This window comes from Tachypleus tridentatus, chromosome 6 (genome assembly GCF_004210375.1).
Source record: "Tachypleus tridentatus isolate NWPU-2018 chromosome 6, ASM421037v1, whole genome shotgun sequence".
Classification (NCBI taxonomy): domain Eukaryota; kingdom Metazoa; phylum Arthropoda; class Merostomata; order Xiphosura; family Limulidae; genus Tachypleus; species Tachypleus tridentatus.
In genome coordinates, this window is record NC_134830.1 from 79,357,038 (window position 1) to 79,377,402 (window position 20,365).

The 20,365-nt window shown below is 32.0% G+C and overlaps 1 protein-coding gene across 2 annotated transcripts in view; it reads left to right on the top strand.

Moving 5' to 3' along the window:
* The first annotated feature begins 15,127 nt into the window (after positions 1 to 15,127).
* The window catches only part of LOC143252880 (elongin-A-like), a 71,542-nt gene continuing 66,304 nt past the window's right edge, over positions 15,128 to 20,365 (top strand). Inside the window, exon 1 of one of the 2 annotated variants that reach the window (XM_076505687.1) lies at positions 15,128 to 15,239. In XM_076505687.1, coding sequence (XP_076361802.1) covers positions 15,171 to 15,239 — 69 coding nt within the window. In that variant the 5' untranslated portion in view covers positions 15,128 to 15,170. The remainder of the gene's footprint in view (positions 15,240 to 20,365) is intronic. The other variant, XM_076505688.1, reaches the window with a different exon arrangement.

Genomic DNA, 20,365 nt, shown 5'->3' on the forward strand with positions numbered 1-20,365 from the left:
CACTTCAATAGTCAGAAGCACACCAAACTAAATGTCTGAGGTTTAAATAGGGCAAGGCTCATTCAAAATGGGTGGCGTTATAATGTGACGGTTAATCCCACTATTCGTTGGTAAAAGAGTAGTCCAAGAGTTGGCAGTGGGTGGTGATGACTAGCTGCCTTCTCTCTAGTCTTACACTGGTAAATTAGGGACGGCTAGCGCAGATAGCCCTTGAGTAGCTTTGCGCGAAATTCAAAAACAAACAAACAAACTTTCTTGTTTGTGTTAGCGATGGATATTTTGAGTATTGAAGTAAATAGATGGATATTTTGGGACCTCTTGTTTGCGTGTGATTTGGTTATAACAGTCGAAACAGGGGAAGTGTTGCAGAAGAGGTGTGGGATGTGGCAGAAACTCCAAAGAGAGGGTGATTAAAGGTAAACACCAGGAAAACGGAGTTGATGCTAAGCAGCAGAAAGAGAGGCAGAACAAAAGAGTTACAAATAAAAACAGTATCATATTTGATATAAAACAGTCAAATACATTTATGTATATAGTCTCCAACACTAAGATTAAAATTTAGGAAAAAAATAGTAAGGCCAGATCTGCTTTATGCAGCAGAAACTTAGGCTTAAAAAAGAAAGAATGAGGATATTTTAAATATAACTGAAATGAGAACATTAAGAACGATACGCGAGAGGAAGAATAATGGGTAATGACATTAGAAAAATGGTTGGAGTTTGTAAAATCGTAGGAAATGCAATAAAAACAAGACTGAGATAGTTTGGATGTGCAGTAAGAACAGCTTTAAAAATGCCAACGGAAAGACGAAGAAGTAGAAAGAAAACAGATAATACGGTGGTAGAAATTATGCACGGAACTGTAATGTATGAAGTGGGACCCGAATGGCTGATCTTACACCACAATAAAGTTAACACCATAAGAATAAGACCGATTGTGCTATGTATAAGTACTTTCACTCATAAACTATCAGGTTTTTTGGCTGGATCTTTTAGCCTTATGTAACAAATGCATTTACGGTTTCTAGTATTTTGTGACTTGTTGAAGGGGTAAATTGTGTAAGAAATCTTTTTTTCTTTGATTTTCTAAGTTTAATGTGTCCACTTGGGAGTTCACCAATTATATTGATGCAGTCAGGATTTCCATCGCTTAGATCAATAATTTACACCCTTTTCTGAATATGCATTTTTTGTGCACTCCATATAACCCATACATACAAATGTATGTGCACTGTACATGTTATTTTTCTGTATTAATTATTATTACCATTTTCCTTGATAGTATTAATATTTGTACAGTAATTTTTAAAACTTAGATTTGAACTTGTACATTCAGACGTAATTTATATACTGCAATAGTCATAGTTATGTGTCTTCCTGCTAACTCCCAATGCCTTTCAGTTTGCGCACCAAGAACTTATATTACATATACAAGTGTAATAAAACGTAAACATATCCTGAAAAGCATGATATATTAAGGAAATCTTCTTTATGAAATAAGAAAAACAAGAAAATTTTGAAATTTGCAAACTTTTCTGACACACATTAATCTAATAGAGCAATAACTTATATTTAATTCTCACGCAAGTTGTAGTTAAATATATATTTGTTACCATTTTGAAGTGTGCACGCTAGTGTTAACGGCATATGTTATATGCTATGTTTGTTTTCAGAATAAATTATTCTATAAACAAGACCCAAGACTGGATCTGATGAACATATGGAATCCTAAAAGTGTAATGAAATATCTTTACTAAAAGCATTCATCCACTTATGCTTTAGATCATAGATTTCAAGGTGTTTTTTTATAGAACAAGGGCCAAAACATTCTGGCTTCTAACTGATGCCTTCTACCAAATTAATCTATATATACTGAGTACCTTAACAATATTGTGTATTTTGTATATTTATTACGCTTCCCTTTACACTTTCCTCCAACTTCCAGTTTAGGTACTGCTGTATTAGACAAATGTTTAACGCAACACAAACTTATTGCTTTGATGGTAAAGACTACCAAAGATTAGTGAATTTTTCAAGACGTTTTGTAAGAATTATTGTTTGTATAGATTTAATTGTCTCCAATGGGTCAGCGGTAAATGTACACGTTTACAATGCTAAAATCCGGCGTTCACTTCCACACACTGAACAGAGTGCAGGTAGCTTATAAAAACAGGTTTATTTAAGTGATTCAATCACACACAGTTACACTTATTTAGTTATGTATACACATATATAGGTTGCTAAACAGTATTTCTGAGTACAAAAATACTAAAAATAACATTTATATCAAATGTGTGTTTGTGTGTGGGTGTGTGTTGAATTTCGCGCAAAGCTACACAAGGGCTATCTGCACTAGCCATCCCTAATTTAGCAGTGTACGACTAGAGAGAAGGCAGCTAGTCATCACCACCCACTGCCAACTCTTGGACTACTCTTTTACCAACGAATGGTGGGATTAACCGTAACATTATAACGCCCCTACGGCTGAAAGGGCGAGCATGTTTGATGTGATGGGGATTTTAACCCGCAACCCTCAGTTTACAAGTCGAGAGCCTTAACCACCTGGTCATGCTGGACTACTTAAAATGGTGGAAAATGTGCAAATAGCTCATGATGTAGCTTTAAGTTTAAACATAAGTAAGATAATTTAATTATCATATTTATTAAAAGTATTTATTTGATGTCGTAATGAGAAATAAATATTTTAAAACATTGAATATTGATGACGGTCATATACAAATTTAATCATCGGCGCATTAGATAAAGAAATAAAAAAATAGCCCATGTTAAAAATGCGTCTAGAACAACTCATTACTGTTATCAAACTTTCTTGTTATCTGAAATTTTAAATTAGCGTTACAATTTTTAATCAATTGTGCTGATTTATAGGAAACCAATAATAATATCAAACAGTGTAAAAATACTATGCAATAACAGTAGTATACAATTTCAAACGTCATTCACAAAGACTTGAACTTAAATAATCAACATATATACACTTTTCCATCAAAAACAACTCTTGTTTATTTTATCTTTAACTAGATTTCAAATGTTAATGTTTTGAGAAAACTCAAAGTGAAATACTTAAATGCACAAGTTCAATTTAAATTTGTAAAAGTCTGGATGAAAAACATTTTGGTTCCGCTATAACGTTAATTTCCAAAACAAACCAACGTTTTCCAACTGTCCACGTCCTATTTTTTCTTACTCACACTTGATATTTAGATGTTGTTACGTATTATAATTTATTTCGGAATAGTCGCCGATTTATTATATCACGTACGTTTCGTATTACAATTTTAAATAACTGAAATTTGAATTTAAAAGTTAATGAAATATTAATATGTATTAAATTTATGATATTTGTCAACCAGATTAATACACACAATTTTCTTTTTTAACAGAAATATATTTTACTATACAAAATAAAAATACAATTTATAATAGGGGATATTACAAATAGCTATTGGAAATAATGATTTATAAACAACAATTTTACAAACTTAAAGACGATACTAAGTCTTATAGCCGGTCTAGAACTGAATATTTTATTGACTATCCACTACCACGATTCGTAATTGATAATGTTACACCTCTCTTAAGCTAATTAACTGTCGTTTCTTGATTGGCCTCACACTGCTTACAAGCTCACTTTTTACTGAGGAAGATATTTAACGTCCTCGTAGAAATAATAACGTCCAGTCCGAAGTAATTCACTGAAGTTGAATGGTTTGTAATGTTCGAAATCTATAAACGTTCCTGGCCAAATTACCTAGTTTTCCGATTAACAGACGTAAATCACAATTGCACCTGCCGATCTAAGCAGACCAACAACATTCTTTTACTGTCTCTCGGTTAGATTCTTTTATACTAATCACGCGACATTATAGAATGTTTAACAAAGTTTGAACACACTAGCGTTTTCGTAAAACAAATATTATTGATTCTTATTTTCAAGAATCTCCTACAAATTAACAGAACAGAGGGGACTTGAGCAATAGACATCCAACAATACACGTCACATGCATCAAACCGAAATAAATGTAGGTATCAAAATAACAACATAGCAGTAAATCTGTTACAGTGTATTATTGTACAGCCTTCTTCCCACACGACTGGTCAGTTTTCATTATACTTCCAGTAACATTTCTGACTTAAGTTGCATGTTCCTTTTCCCTATAAATAATATCACACACTCCTGACTCTATAGTTACTGTTTCTGAAAAAAATCTACTCATCAAAATGATTCGAACTTCTGAATCGATTCCAATATTTGAAGTAACAATTGTTTTATAATGCCTATATATGCTTGAATATGTTTACATGCCATATCCTTTTGGGATACTCATTTTGCAGAATGAATCAGAGACTTGTACAAGTTAGTATAAGTTAGAAATTTAATTATCTTAAGTAGGTATAATAGAAATTATCGTTGGCATGTAAAGTTTAAGGCACAGAACTTGAAAACGGTACCATATACTTATATGCTAATTCTGGTCCTTGTCCTGCGTATGCATAAGAAATAAACCCCTTCTCTGCCACAGAAGCCACATATTATACAACGAATCCAGTAACCGGCCAGTAAACCGTCAAAACAAAGCTTTTTCTTGTATTTGTACATTAATGTTTGTTTGTTTTCCTTTGCTGTCTATTCTCGAAATTATTTTTGTATTTTCTGAACCTGTTATATTGCCGATATTTATAGTATTCCCTCAGACAAAATTTCCCTTGAACACCAAAAATGTATAAGGTTTTCTCAATGTATATTTTATTACTTTTGATGTGTGTTTCAGATGAAACTATAACTTAACTTATTGACTACTTTACAATAGCACACAAAGAAGCTACAAAACAACCTATCCCCAGACATAATAATTCAGCCGTTCACAAATATGATTTTCAATTAAAATAGAGTAATACCTTGAGGAATAAAAGAAAATACGTTTTGTATGTTATCATAAGTTCTTTCAATAGTACCTGAAATAATATGAAAACTTTATACTAACAGTAAAAATAATAACATATTTAAACATCTAATTTAGAGTTCGTTTGTTTATTGTTAAGCACATACCTGCATAACGGATTGTCTGTATTGTAGTTACCACAGGTATCGAAAATCGGATATCAGTGTTATGAGAGTTCAGACTTACTGCTGAGCCTTTGAAGGACGTGCTTTAGTAGTCGAAGGGTTTAATATATGTGTATGTCTGCCTTTATTCCGATATTAATATTCATAATACCAAAAATGCTTGTATTTAAATTAATTTCAGCATTTTAGTGTAGGTTTATTGTGTTCGAGTCTGTAATTTCATTCCAGTTTAAAACATTACCATGTTGCTCCTGGAAGAGGAGTGAAAGTGTTTTGAATAATTAAGGAAATAATCAGTGAAACAAACGGTCTAGTGGGTAGCCTGTTAAACTATTAAAACCTAAAGTCTATGGTTCAAGACGTGGTAGTTCTAAACGTACCTATACTTTCAAATGGTGGAGAAGAAGTTTTTGGTTAAAATAAAACAATCTACTTCAGTCGATGGTTACTATAGACTAGCTGCCTTTGCTCTTGATCGATGTCTATCTATTACATACTCATATCCTTCTCCGTGGTTCATGTCCATGGAGAAATTTTCAATTAGGTATACGATGTGAATTTACTCATTTAGATTGTGCATATAGTCTTATATTTACAAACAGTTCCTTCACACGCGCACATTGATATAGACGTTCTTCTGAGAGTATATTTGTGCATAAAACACCCCAACGTTTTTTTTTTATATACAAAGTTAGTTGAAGGTTATAGTGTAAGTAGCTAGTTTGTGTTTTAAATGTGTAAATTATATTGCTAAATATTCCATCGCAGATGATGCCCAGTGTGGGATAATGATAGTGATCTGTTTCTTGAATATTTTGAATAATACAGTGATGCAATCTTGTTTAGGCTGAACTTAGGAAATTCATTGACAAAATTCGTGAATGTTTACCTTTCTTCTGGTCTGTCTAAGCTTAAAGTTAGAGACGATGTCTAAAACAATAAAGTCTTTGATTTCATCGTTTAAACGACTGTGTGCATAAAACTTAGTTCAGGTATACAGCTCAAAATTGTATTTTTCTTCATTGTGTTAGACATTATATTGTGACGAAGTCTGTTAGATATATTGTAAACCGCGCGATAGTAGCGAATGAATTAATATTAGGCGAATTAAAACTTATTTTTGCGCATTTGCTTTCTCAATAAACAGAAAAAAAGTAGTTTAGACTTCCGTTTGTTTATATTTTAGATCAAAGCTGCGCTGTGTCCGTCATGGGAATCGAACCTAAATTCCAGCTTTATAAGCTCTCACGTTTACGTCTGAGCCACAAGAGAACATCAAAGTAAAATGCCTATCGTTAAAATTACGCAGAGTCCTCCGCTGTTATTGCGGTAAATCTACGGATTTACAACGCTAAAATCAGGGGTTCAATTCTTCTCGGTGGACTCAATAGGTAGCCCGAGGTGACTTTCCTATAAGAAAACAAACAAACTACGTAAAATTCATGAAGGTTTGAAATGTACCACTGTAATAATCAGCACATAATACATATATATTTCAGCGTAAATATATTTTGAAGTGTACAACTACACTATTAGAATACTATTCGACTATGCTGCTGAATACGCTAACTAGTTATTTTTAGCGAAATAAAATAACTGTAGATCCATTCTATCATTGCATTAGAAAGAGTTTGTTGGTTGTTAAGTGTAAAGGACTGACTGTAGGTGGTTTGTCCACTGTAGTTATCGAAACCAGATTTTCAGCTTTATAAATCCTCATAGTTATCGCTGAGCTACGGGGAGCACATCATTAAGATCTATGAAATTAGAAAAAATGTTGTATTATAGCAATGGTGCCAGTTTATCTTAGAGGTCCAGGCTGTTATATACATGTATATACACATATGGAATTAAATAAACTAGCAGAAATACCCGCTCTCCGGACAGCAGTTATATCTGCTAGATAAACAATATTTATATGCTTTTATTTTTCGCATCATTTTCTATTAATGAATTATTTTCTAAATATTGTAATTTATTTGCAGGTCCTTCATTAATATAATTAATTTTGTTGATTCGCATCTGCGCATGCGACCTTGGTTTCTTTGTGTCGTATTTCCAAAGAATATGATGCTTGTCCAATACATTCCTTTACGCACTGACATGGGATACTCTAAATGTATTTTTTTTTTCTTTAAATAGGGATTCTTCCGAGTTAGTAGTAAAGTCCTAATTTTATGGGAAGGTTTTGAATACAAAATCTCTAGTAATTTCGTTAGCAATTTCTGACACAAAAGAGAATGAAAGAAATTTGCATTACGTTTTGTGTGCTTTGATAAGTGAAAGGTTAGAGTGAACATAATATCTTTCACTGTTATGAAGTTTCATACAAGCCCTATCTATGTTGTGAGGTTGAAACCTCTAGTCTAGATAATGCGATATTCTTTCAGTAGATCGATTCAATAAATAAATCGTCTTCGTGGGTGCAAAGTTTTGGAGCACGATTTACGTAGTTGTTGTAGCAGAAAACTTTCTGTGATAGCTGGCAACCGAATAGGATTTCCTTTAGATACTGGTGGTAACGTTTTATTTTTCTTTTTACATTCATATCTAAACATGGAAGACAACTTTTTGATTCTACTTCATGTGTGAACATTGTAACATTGAGTCTTAATAAGTTTAATAATTCAATAAAATTAAGAGACATCTCCTTTCCATGTCGTTGTTTTCTGAAGATATCGTCTCATGTCACTGTTTTCTGAAGATATTGTCTCATGTCGTTGTTTTCTGAAGATATCGTCTCATGTCGCTGTTTTCTGAAGATATCGTCTCATGTCGCTGTTTTCTGAAGATATCGTCTCATGACGCTGTTTTCTGAAGATATCGTTTCATGACGCTGTTTTCTGAAGATATCGTTTCATGTCGCTGTTTTCTGAAGATATTGTCCCATGTCGCTGTTTTCTGAAGATATCATCTCATGTCGCTGTTTTCTGAAGATATCGTCTCATGTCGCTGTTTTCTGAAGATATCGTCTCATGTCGCTGTTTTCTGAAGATATCGTCTACGTATCTTTACTAGATTTCAAGTTTCTTTGTGTTGATGAATTTGTCTTCAAACAGCTCTTCTTCTAGAATAGACACGTAGAGGTCGCTAAGTAGGAATAAGAGGGTGAATCCCATCATTAATCGATTATTTCGTTTCTAAAGCGGCCTTTGTATGTAAAATAAGTGTTGTTTGAGCAGTATTATGTGTGATTGATAAAGTGTTCTGTCACCGGATTGTTTTGTAGTTTTTCTCTTGTTCTACAGGTATTGAGGTAGATAGTGATTTCAAGTCGAAGAATGCCAATATATCTTCTTGGTTTAGCTGGAAGTCTTTTTATTCTATTTACAAAGTTTAGAGAGTTTTGAAAAATAGGGACTAGTTTCAAGTACAGCTTTTAATCTCTTAACTAAGAATTTAGCAACGTTTTATAACGATAAGTCTATGTTAAATAGAATAGATCTGTAAGGAATGTTGTCTTTCTTCGTTTTGAATTTTAGGAATAGCATATGAACAGGAGAAGTAATAATGTGTGAAGATAATAAAAATATTTTTTTAGCAGTGAGGCTAAGGCAACCATTAAAACACGTTTTTTTTAAATATTCGAAAGGATCACCTCGAGAACGGTGAAAGATCCGTAATTTAATAAAGTGTTAACGCTTGTTTTATAATGTGATTTATCTTCAGCTATAGTGTAATTACCTTTGTTATCTCTCGTTGTACATATCGTATTATTAGTTTTTAGTTCTTTCAGGGCGTTGTCTTTATTTCTGTTTTGTCTTGATACGCGGTAAGAATAGAATGTACGTTGATTCTGATTATTTTAGCTTCATTGAAATTCAAATTAAAAAAAATGTTAGGAACTCTGTGGTAGCAACAATTATTAGTTAATGGTTCATTTGAGACATTTAAAACTGAAGGAGGAAGATTAACAGGTTTGAAAATTTTCAACACTTCTTTCTGGCTTTCTGTCAATTTTTTGAGTTTCATGTTTTGGTTGGCTTTTTTCTTTTCTGCAGTGTTGGGTGATTTAAACCAGCTGTCGTAATCGAGTCTGTCCCAGTTTCCGGAAGCTGACTTGTTGGAAAGTTTCAAGGGTTTTCGTTAGAGTTGTACCTCCAACTTGGAAATGTTACTTCGAATGTCTTTCATTGTGGCTCTTAAAATTGAAAACTTTTTAAATCACTTTTTAATTTTTTCAGATGTTGTAAAACACTTTAGTAGAATAAAACTGTGGATGGCTTTTAAGGTTTTTATAATTTAGCAGAAGTCGTAAATATTCTAGACTCTTTCGGTATTTTATTCTGAGCTTAGTAAACATATTTGCTTTTTGGCCCGTTGATATTTCAGTAAGAAAGCACATTATGCTAACATAGTAATAAATAGTTAAACAACGATTTACAAGCATAAGGAAGATAGAGTTTAGTATTAGGTAACCGTAACGAATGTCGCTAAAAAAACTTTATGATTTGAATTAGCTACACTTGTATAAATCAAACCATTACTCTTACTTCTAAATATTTGAATTATTTTTTTCAAAATCATTAAATAATCCAAAATAATGTCTAGCTGGAATCCATAATTTTATTTCATTGCTATTTTTGTTAGATTCCGTCTTTTGGTAAAATATTCGTTATAAGAAGCATTATATTTAAATGCTGATACTTGTTCATCAGTTTTATCTCAACCATAGTGTTGTTGAATCATTGTTGTCAGGTACCAAAACCTGTTTACTTGCTGTTTCTGAAGATAAGGTAAATCAATTTATTCAACCATAGTATTACCAATATGTATGTCGGCTCTTGAAAACAATGTTTCTAGTATTAACTAGCGTTACAATATTAGTTCCAATTATAGACTAATTTTGCTTAATTATTAATTATTAACAAATCTGATCATTGAAGCGCAATATATTATCGTTTATATCTCTATTGTTGAATTTTATATATCTTCCTCTTTTTTGTCAATAATGATCTTACATGATGCTGTTTGTTTGTTTGTTTTTGTTTTTTTCAAATTCACACAAAGCTACTCGAGGGCCATCTGTGCTAGCCGTCCCTAATTTAGCAGTGTAAGACTAGAGGGAAGGCAGCTAGTCATCACCACCCACCGCCAACTCTTGGGCTACTCTTTTACCAACGAATAGTGGGATTGACCGTAACATTATAACGTCCCCACGGCTGAAAGGGCGAGCATGTTTTGCGCGACGGGGATGCGAACACTGGACCCTCAGATTACGAGTCGCACGCCTTAACACGCTTGGCCATGCCGGGCCATGATGTTGTTTATATTCAAAACTTTTCATATCATTTTAATAATAGCTCCCAAATGTTTTTATTTATTATGGTGAAAACCATTCATTTATTTTCATTGAATCAGAATACACTCAGAGTATCCAAAAGAGCTACATGATTATAATTCGAACATACCCAGGAAACAGAATAAGGACTAAAGAAGAAAAAAATGATGAAACATTTATATTATAAAAATAATTACGTGCTTTACCCAGAAATTTGATAAATTATTTGTCATTAGGAATGAACTTAAAGTGAATTCATAGAGTATTAGAGTTCAAGAAATTTGATTGGCTTAAAAATATATATTAATCTGTGTGTGTTTGTGTTTCCTAATAGCAAAGCCACATCGGGCTATCTGCTGAGCCCACCGAACAAAACAAAAATAATACTCAATAAACAAATTTACGTTCGTATGAGTATTCTACATTTTTCGAGAACATTGATTTATGGTTTTTACTGCGGATTTATGAAATCAAAGTATGGAGATGACTTAAAATTATTACAAGATAAATTTTAAAAATTATGAATTCGTGTGTGTGTTTTTCTTATAGCAAAGCCACATCGGACTATCTGCTCAGCCCACCGAGGGTAATCGAACCCCTGATTTTCGCGTTGTAAATCCGGAGACATACCGCTGTACTAGCGGGGGGTAAATTATGAATTCAAATATCTGTAAATGGGGATAATAAAAGAGTAGAAAAACAAGGTTGGAGTTACTGCATACATTATTTACTCAAACTATAAACCTTTATTTGTCTTCATTCTGTTATCTAGAATTACATTTGGTTGAGTTAGTTTATCAAAGACAAAATGGTAATATACTTATTAGGAGTGTTAGAGTGTTCAAATAACTAAACAAGATATAATGTTTAAGACCTTAAAAAATTAAGATCTTTGAAATTCGGTTTCATGTCCTTTTCCAATTTTGCTCCTCACAGTTTTTCTTGGGCAACGTTGAACATTCGGCCTATGTTAGTGCGCATCGTGCATTATTATCGTGCGCATGGGAAAAAATCAAACAGCCTTTACGTGTGTGTGTGTGTTTGTGTGGGACAAACCCTTCGTTCTGACATTTTATGGTGCTTTGGTGATGTGTTTCTACATGCAATAATGTAGTTATGACTAAATCTAATGCCATTTAACTTTGTTAAAGTAGTCTTTGTCTGTACCATATTTGAGGTATAATTTTTATGTTATATAAAGTTGTAATATAACAACAGACTTAGTTATATTACATTAGCTGGTAATTCCTGTTTCAACCTGTATTCAAGCTTTTTAAGGAAACACTAGATGTATATAATAAAGCTAATTTGTAAGGTAATGATAATATCGTTTCCACTAGAATTATAATGTTCTCTAGCTTATGCAAAATATTGAAGGAACAAATCAACTTTTCAATACTCTTATGATCTGGTAATGGCGTTTGATTCGTAATCTAAGAACCATGGGTTCGAATCCCTGTCCCACCAAATATGATGTCATTATAATCCTACTTTCCGATGGTAAGAGAGCAGTTTCAGACGAATGATGTTGACTAGCTGTCTTCCCTCTAGAGTCTAGTCTTTCATTTCAAAATTGAAGACAGTTAACGCGGTTAGCACTTACGCAGCTTTGGCGAAATTCAAATCAAACCTATGATCTTCGAATTACCCTATTTAGTAGTCTACAAAAGGTTTGGGTGCAATAAACCGAGCTGTTTTGGTTGCAAGCAAGAGAATAATAACAATAAGATTAATTACAAACGGGCCATTTTGAGCGAGTTTTTTTTCTTTGTGAGTTTTAGATGCGTGCTTTTCTCGTGCATTTTACTATTTGTGTAGCTTTACTGTCAGCATTAAAGGTTTTACAGTGTAGTTTCAACTGAATCTTTACTGTTTAAAGTTTTTTTCTAACGTTATATTAGGGGTTTGTGCAGTTCCTTGTGATTTCTTTTATGAACCACTATCGTAATTCATAATACCAAGATACTGATTCTTATATTTACGAAATAAAAACAGACAACCTCTATAATGATATAAAAGAAAATATTAATCTATTTGATATTTCGAACTATTCAATAAATAATTCTTATGGCGTTCTGTTTGGAAAGAAAAAGATTTTGGGTAAAATTAAAGACGAGTATAATAAAAAAAATATTTACCGAATTTATAAAGCTCATTTCTAAAATGTATGTTTTATATTACAAGACGATAAAATCTGTAAGAAATTCAAATGTATAAAAAAATGTGTTGGTAAAATAAAATTATATATTAGGAATGTAAGGAAAGTTTATTCAGGCAGAAAGAAATCTATAAAACAACGAATCTAATAAAAAGTAAAAAAGCATGAAATGCTTTATATTTAAGTTAATAAGAAAGCACTGAGCTTAATAACAATAAAATATATGTATTATCAGATGGTATTAGTACTTTAACGTGGGAGTCATCATCTGCAGTAAAATAATTTTACTAAACCTTATATTTTGTAATTGTGAATGGTCACTTTTTTTCTTTCCTTAATAAATGGAAGCAGTAAAAAAATTAATGTTATTGGAACACTTCAGTATATCGAAATTCGTAATCTCTAACTTAAAAATAATTAAAATTCGATCTGTTGCTGTGTTAATGGATAGCATCCGAGGCGAATTATAAGTACATTTACTTGGAATATATTAAGATACTAAATCATTGCATGATAATAAAGGAATGCATGACTGTGAACATGATCAGGAAAGTCATATTATTGAATTGGGGGGAGATCAAAACTGGAATAGACCAATGCAACCGGATTTCACACATTTTCATTTTTTGATGGCTTGGGGCCATTTAAACATAAAATAAAATGGTATAGTATACAACAAGCGGATTCTGGAATTACTTGCAGTGGATTAGACTGATTCTAAAATACATGATAAGCACAAAATGGCTACGTAAGGGAATCAAAAGGTTGATTCCTCATCAGTGAATCGGTATCTCCATATCAGATACTACTGAGATTTTCGTTTCAAAGTGATATTTGTTAGAATATAAACTTTTCGATTGTATTTTTATCATTGACTTAAATTTAATTAACTGTCGTTTTGAAAAGCTAGTAGTTCCTAGTATAGGATCTAGAGTGTTCATTATTTGAACAGATGTTTGATTTACCTTGTTTTGTTAAACATGACGTTAATTTCAGCCGTAAGGCTTACTTTTGATTATCTATTTTAATGTTGCATTTGTATTAAACTTGTAAAGATTAAATGTGAAAGTGGAAGTTTAAAGGTATAATTTAAAGAAAACCTATTTTTCTAATTATTTGTTTTATTTTTTTTTTCAAGAGTGATATATATATATAAGTATAACTGTTGTTTTATATCAGCATCATATCTTGTATTTTTACAGAACCCAAGTTAAAATAAAATAGACTACACATACAGACATAAATATTTGGTTAATATAATATCCCGGCCAGTCATGGCGAGGTGATAAGGGCGTTTGACTCACAATTGAAAGGAGGTGGGATTGAATCCCCGTCACACCAACGACACTCACCTTTTCAGTCGTGGGGACGTTATATTATTACGATCAATCTTACTATTCGTTGGTAAAAGAGTATCCCAAGAATTGGCAATGGGTAGTGATGACTAGCTTCGCCATGACATTTTCCATAATCTAACTTGCTTACAAGAATAGTGGTTTCCTAGCTCCTATTTTAGCAGTCTAATGACACAGAAATCCATAAGTGCTGGTCGTACTGTGGTATGACCTTATATAGAATAGTACAAACATTCTTTCATTCTCCAGTTGTTCGAGGTATGTGAAAGTTGAACTAACATGTCGTGGAACCAACCAATATATTCGTGACTTGTTTTACATTTCGAGGTAGAGTTTCTTCTTGATTGTGTGACATGTTGTTGCTTTGGACATGTGTATGGCTTTTGCCAATTATTTTTGTGTTTGTGTATTCCAATACTTTGCTTATCACAACAATGTTTCTAATTGTTGCAGGTTTCTGGTGTTCCAAGTTGATCAACATTTATTTATTTTCCAGTGTCATTAAGTATTATGACTATTGCCAATCTGAACATGTCGTTATTATTTGAATGCATAAATATTTTGCTTTGGAAAGGGCTGTTACTTGCTCTTCCAAAAAGCGATATGTTTTCTGTGGTATCATATTGCATACGAATAGTCAAAGAATGACAAATTATAGTGTGATACACGTAATTCCACTGTGACTTTATTTCATTTGTGATTATAACGTGAATTGTTGATTTGTGCGTTTAAAATTGTTTTAATATATTGTATTCAACCCTGTATTCACAATAGATGTTAATGTTTTACTTGTGAAAAATTAGTTTTAAGTGGAACAAACCTCAAGATATATATACAGCTTTTATAAAAAAAAATAATTTAATTTGTTAGTAGTATATTATTTTCCACATATGGAAGGAAAATTTTCCAGCATCAACTTAACTTTAACCTTAACAATTTGATAAACGTGTTTGTTAAGCTTAATAATGAAGCTCTAAAAGAAGTTAATATATTACATTCCAATTCAGATAATAGAACGAAATATTGACCAAAGAAAATAGCTTTTTGTATACTTTTTAAAACATATAAAATTGGAAGAACGTTACTAATGTTATACCATAATTTTCGGAGACTGTTTATATATACTTTGGCACTGAAATAGAATGAATGCTATAAGACATAGATACATTTTTTCAATGATTAATAACACATTTAAAAGTAATTAAATGCAACATAGAAAACCACACACACAAAAATCAGGTTTACACTTTATTCACTAGATGGGAGTAGATAATTGCCAGCTGACAACATGGCGAATGTTAAAGAAAGGGTGTTGTATTGCAAGAAAAAATTAGAACAAGGCGTTGGAGAAGAAAAGGTTTGATATCCATCTGATTTATTAGTTAACTTGCAAAAACGTTTTTTCGTGAAATAAAAGGTTTTAAATCATAATCACTACAATTACAAATAGAAGCATTTCAAGAACCAAAACTTATTGAACTTTAAAGTCTATGACTGGCGTATGCCTAGTTTGTCTAAGCCTCTAAGGTAAACTAGTATTAATGTGTACTATAATATTTAAACGTGAATTTTATCATTTATTAATTTCTTTGGTTTAATGTAAATTTGTAGGATACATTTTCGTTATGCCAAGAAATAGGTATATGAATTATAGAAATAGTGATGTGGGACATTTACATTTGAAGTCTTGGTGAACATTTTAATTTTCCTTACTATTGTAGTAGGCATAAGGAGATATTAGTATTAGTCCTAGTTATAAATTGTTCATTTTATGCAGTACAGTTATAACTTTGATGTTGCATTGTATTGAAAACCATGAATATTAATAAGTCTCTCACTGATGCACCTAATTTGCCAAAACCATGATTATGTTCATGAGAGTTAAAATTAATGATGATTTGAATTGCGAGTTTCAACACTTTTAGTTATAGATTCATGTTAACATGTGAAAAGTAATACAAATAAATGAATTGATCCAATTATTTCTAAATTTACATAGTCATCAATGTTAACATTGAGCATTAAGGCTGAAGCACAGAAAGCTGTAGGTATACTGCTGGCCAAAATCTTAATAAGGCCAATGAACATAAAGAATAATTATGCATTTTGCATTGTTAGACTCAACCACTTATTTGAGTAGAGCTTTGAAAGATGAAAATAATAAAAGGGAAAATAAAAATAAAAAAACTTTTTTAGCATTTAATATTGAAAATGTGAACACTATGAATTAGCCTAAATACTAGCTGGTCAAAAGGTTAAGACCATACCAAAAAGAAGTCCTAAACAGAGTAGGAAATGCCCAGCAAGAGGTCTTGGTAGTGAGTTGCATGGCCGTCATTGCGAATAACTTTAAACATTTGCTTTGGCATGGTCCATATAAGCGTTTGCAGAAGGCTGGCTGGAATGTTATTCCAAATGGTGAAGATGGCTTCACGAATATCATGCACTGTGTGGAATTGATGTCCACTTCTATAGACTTTCCTTGCCATTCATCCCCAAACATTTTCAGTGGAATTCAGTTTGGGTGAACACTCTGATTGGTACAAAGAATCACATTATTTGCCATGGAAACGTCCTTTGTCCTATGGGCATTGTGGATTGCAGCATTGCCTTGCTGAAAGTTCGTCATTTTCACACAAGCAAGGGCCTTCAGTCAATAAGGATGCTCTCTCCAACATGCCAATGTAGCCAGCTGCTGTTCAATGCCCTTGTATAACCTGAAGCTCCATTGTTCCATGAAAGGAGAAAGTACCCCAGATCATGATGGAACTTCCTCCACTGTGTCATATAGAAAATGTCTCCGGTTGGATATCCTTATTGTGCCAGTAACGTTGGAAGCCATCCGGACCATCCAGGTTAAATTTTTTCTCATCAGAGAACACCTTCTTTCATTTTTCTACGTTGCATGTTTGGTGCTTCTCAGCAAAGTTTAACTGAGCTGTTTTGTGGTGTGGAAGGAGGCATGGCTTTGGAAGACGTTTATGGTTTTTAAAGCTTTTCCATCGTAGATGCCATTTCATTGTTCTTGAGCTGCATTCTGTATCTGTAAGGGCCTTAATTTGGTTCAACAATTGGCTGGTGTCTTTCCGGACAACCCGTCGAATCCTCCTGCTCAATGCTGGTGAAATTTCTTGGGATGACCACTTGAAATTCTCATTCCGTATCCCTCATGGTCTTTTAAGAAATTTTCAACAGCAGTTTTACTACATCCTATCTCATCAGCTTTTGCAGCTCAACAATTCTGCCACATTCAAACTCTGTCAACTTTTTAGCCTTTGCCATGTTTTTACCCAATGTAACACGGGAGATGCCAGTGTGAGATGTTGATAACGCTAATGCTTGAACACAAACAACTAAATTTTGTTACGTGTTTACTGATTAACGCTTCATTTCGGTATGGTCTTAAACTTTTGACCAGTTAGTTATATGTAGGCTCATTTCATAGTGTTCACATTTTCCCTATTAAATGCTAAAAAGTTTTGTTATTTTTATTTTCCTTTTTTTTTATTTTCATATTTCAAAGCTCTACTCAAATAAGTGGTTGAGGCTAACAATGCATTGGCCTTAAGATTTTGGCCAGCAGTGTATATGTGATAGATATTTTCACTTTGAATAAAGTTTCTGTTAATGAAACAGTAAGTTTATCACAAGCTATTTTAAAGAAATCTTCATACCAAAATAATAGTATATTTCATCAGATGAAGCAAAACTAATGAGCTTAATGAAAGTTTTATTTAATTTTACTGTAGGAAGAAAGAGTAATGAATGATTTTCATTTCTTGCAAGTTTAAATATGGAATGTACATTTGAAGATATGTTTTGATACTTCAAACTTTGTGTCCAGTCAATGTAGTTAACCAATGTTAGTATAACTGCAAGAGACATTAGGCATAATGTGTAAGTTATTTAACCAATTAATTAATTTTAGTGTCTACTCTTCAGGATAGTCTATTACCTAACTACAAGTAGGTTGGAGAGCAATGTATTTACTTGAAATTCTGTTATATAGTATTTGGCAAGTATGCACAAACCAAATTACGTTCTATACCATAGTTAAAAGAACAATTTACAAAGAATTTTGACGAATATGTTAATAATATGTCTTTAGATATTGAATGTTTCTTTGAAGATTTTTATAAAATTTTGAAATGAAATCACCAAATGTCATCTTTTGCTTGGGATGTTACTCTGAGACAGCCTGTTAATGCTTCTAAAAACTATGTGAAATAATCACTCAACAGAAAGTGTATGTGGCTTATTTTATGTTTGTTTAAAACTTATGTTCAAATATTTTCATCTGTTTTTACAAGAGACTGTATTAACAGCATTCATGACTGAATATTCTGTGGTGCCTGAGGGTTGATAGATGCTAGTATTATTTATATTTTTAGAAGATGATAAGCATTACCTTGTAAATTATAAATGAGTTAAACTTACATTTGAAGTGGAAAAATTCTATAGTGTATGGTAAAACTTTAAGTTCATTATATTGTAAAACTAGAACAAACACAATCTGCTAAAGGGAAATCCTGCTACAATTTTTTTTTCATGATGCTATTTGTAATTTGTATAGAAAGGATTCAGACTTGGTGTATTTAGACTCAAAATTATTTAAGTAAGATGCCACATTTAGGATTAGCTAAGAAAATTACATGAGTGAGGTTTGGGAAGAGAGACTTGTGAATTCTTCAATTGTACCTTTACTAATATTGGTGTATGTACCTAGGGAGTTAAGGTGTTTGGGTCTTTGCCATTTATTTACATTAATGATATCAATAGGGGCATAATTAGTAACATAGTAACATTTTCTTATACCTGTAAACCTTTACATACTTGTAATAATATTGAACAAGCAAATGTACTATAGAAAGGCTTGGATAAATTGGTAAGTTTATATTAGCTTGCAAACATCTAATTATAGTAATTATAAGGTAATGCTTTGCCATAGGAAGCAATTCTGGAGTTGTGAGATCATTGCCACAGCTAAACAATGTGACAAATGATGTATAAAAAGAAACATTTCCAGCATGCAAGCAGTTTCTAGGGGAGTAAGGGTGTGGAGATGTGCTTCACCAAAATATTTAACACTATTAGATTGAACCTTGAGCCATTTTAACACTGATGTATTTGTACTAGCTTCTAAAGATAATAGGGCAAGAAGACAAAAGTTTATAAGATTTGTAAAATTACAAGCTTGATACAAGTTAAAAATGGTTGGAAACTGCAGAAGCATATTTCAGAAGTTAGGATATTCTGAAATGAAAGATTTGAAACTCAAACGAGTAACATGGCAGAAAAGTTAGATGTTTTCAAATGCTTTTTTGTAAAACTAAAAGATAAATCATGAATAATATTGGAATATTACAAAGCATGTTTTCTTGCTGGTGTTTTGACATATTGATAATAAAGTTTGATTAAATTTTTGAACACTGAAAATGGTCATGATATGCACACTTTAATCTGGTCCTATTGAAATAATTAACTGAAAAATATATTAGTGTTGGTATTTTGTTATTTTGTAACTTATTTAGTGTACTTTTAATTTATGTGTATTGTATAAGGTTTCAACCACCTTTACTTTCAACACAACATCAGTAGTTTCACCACTGATGAAAAAGTTAAGTCCACATGTGGTGTAACAAATCTATTGTTGTATGTTTATTTTAATACTTCCATGTGTTTCAGTTGATGCATGTGATATATATTGTTGAGTGTGTATTGCATACGTCCCTTCTGTTCTCTAAATTTGTAGAAGATTCTTGAGAACAAGAATAAAAAATGTGGTTTGCATATTTTCAAATGTTGTTCAATGTTCAAGAATCATATAAAAGCAGCTAGCTGAGAGACAGTTGTATATTATTGATCAGCTATAGTCAGTATGCTACAAGTGTCAGAAGCTGTAATTGTAACTAACAAAAAAGAATAAAGCTGGCTAGAATTCCCATCATGTGTCGTATATCTGTGTATCAAGGTAAAGTAATATGGACCTTGTGGACCTATACTGTCGAAAATATATTAAGTTCCAGACCAAATAGAAGACTGAATATTGTTTGCAAGTTCATAAAATTTGTTTATATAAGTGATTATTTGTAATAACTGTTATTATAATTTGTATTGTTCTTTATATATTAAAATATATTTGTCTTAAAGAAAATTGTCAATTTCATTGGCAGATATCATAAATTTAATACATATGAACATTTAATTAATTTCTAAATTAAAATTAAAATATCTGGCCATTTTAAATCGTAATACTTAACACACCTAACATGATAAATCGAAGACGTGTCTGAGATAAATTATAATATGTAGCATAATATACTGGGGTCTTGTGTCTGAGATCTGAATCAGAGACAGAATTTGTTTTAAATTAAATTCATTGAAAATAAAGTTGACAGATTTTCCCATCATTTTGCGAAAGTTACCCAAATCATGAAATGGCTCATTAAAAAATGGTCATTATTGTTACAAAGTGTTCTAACT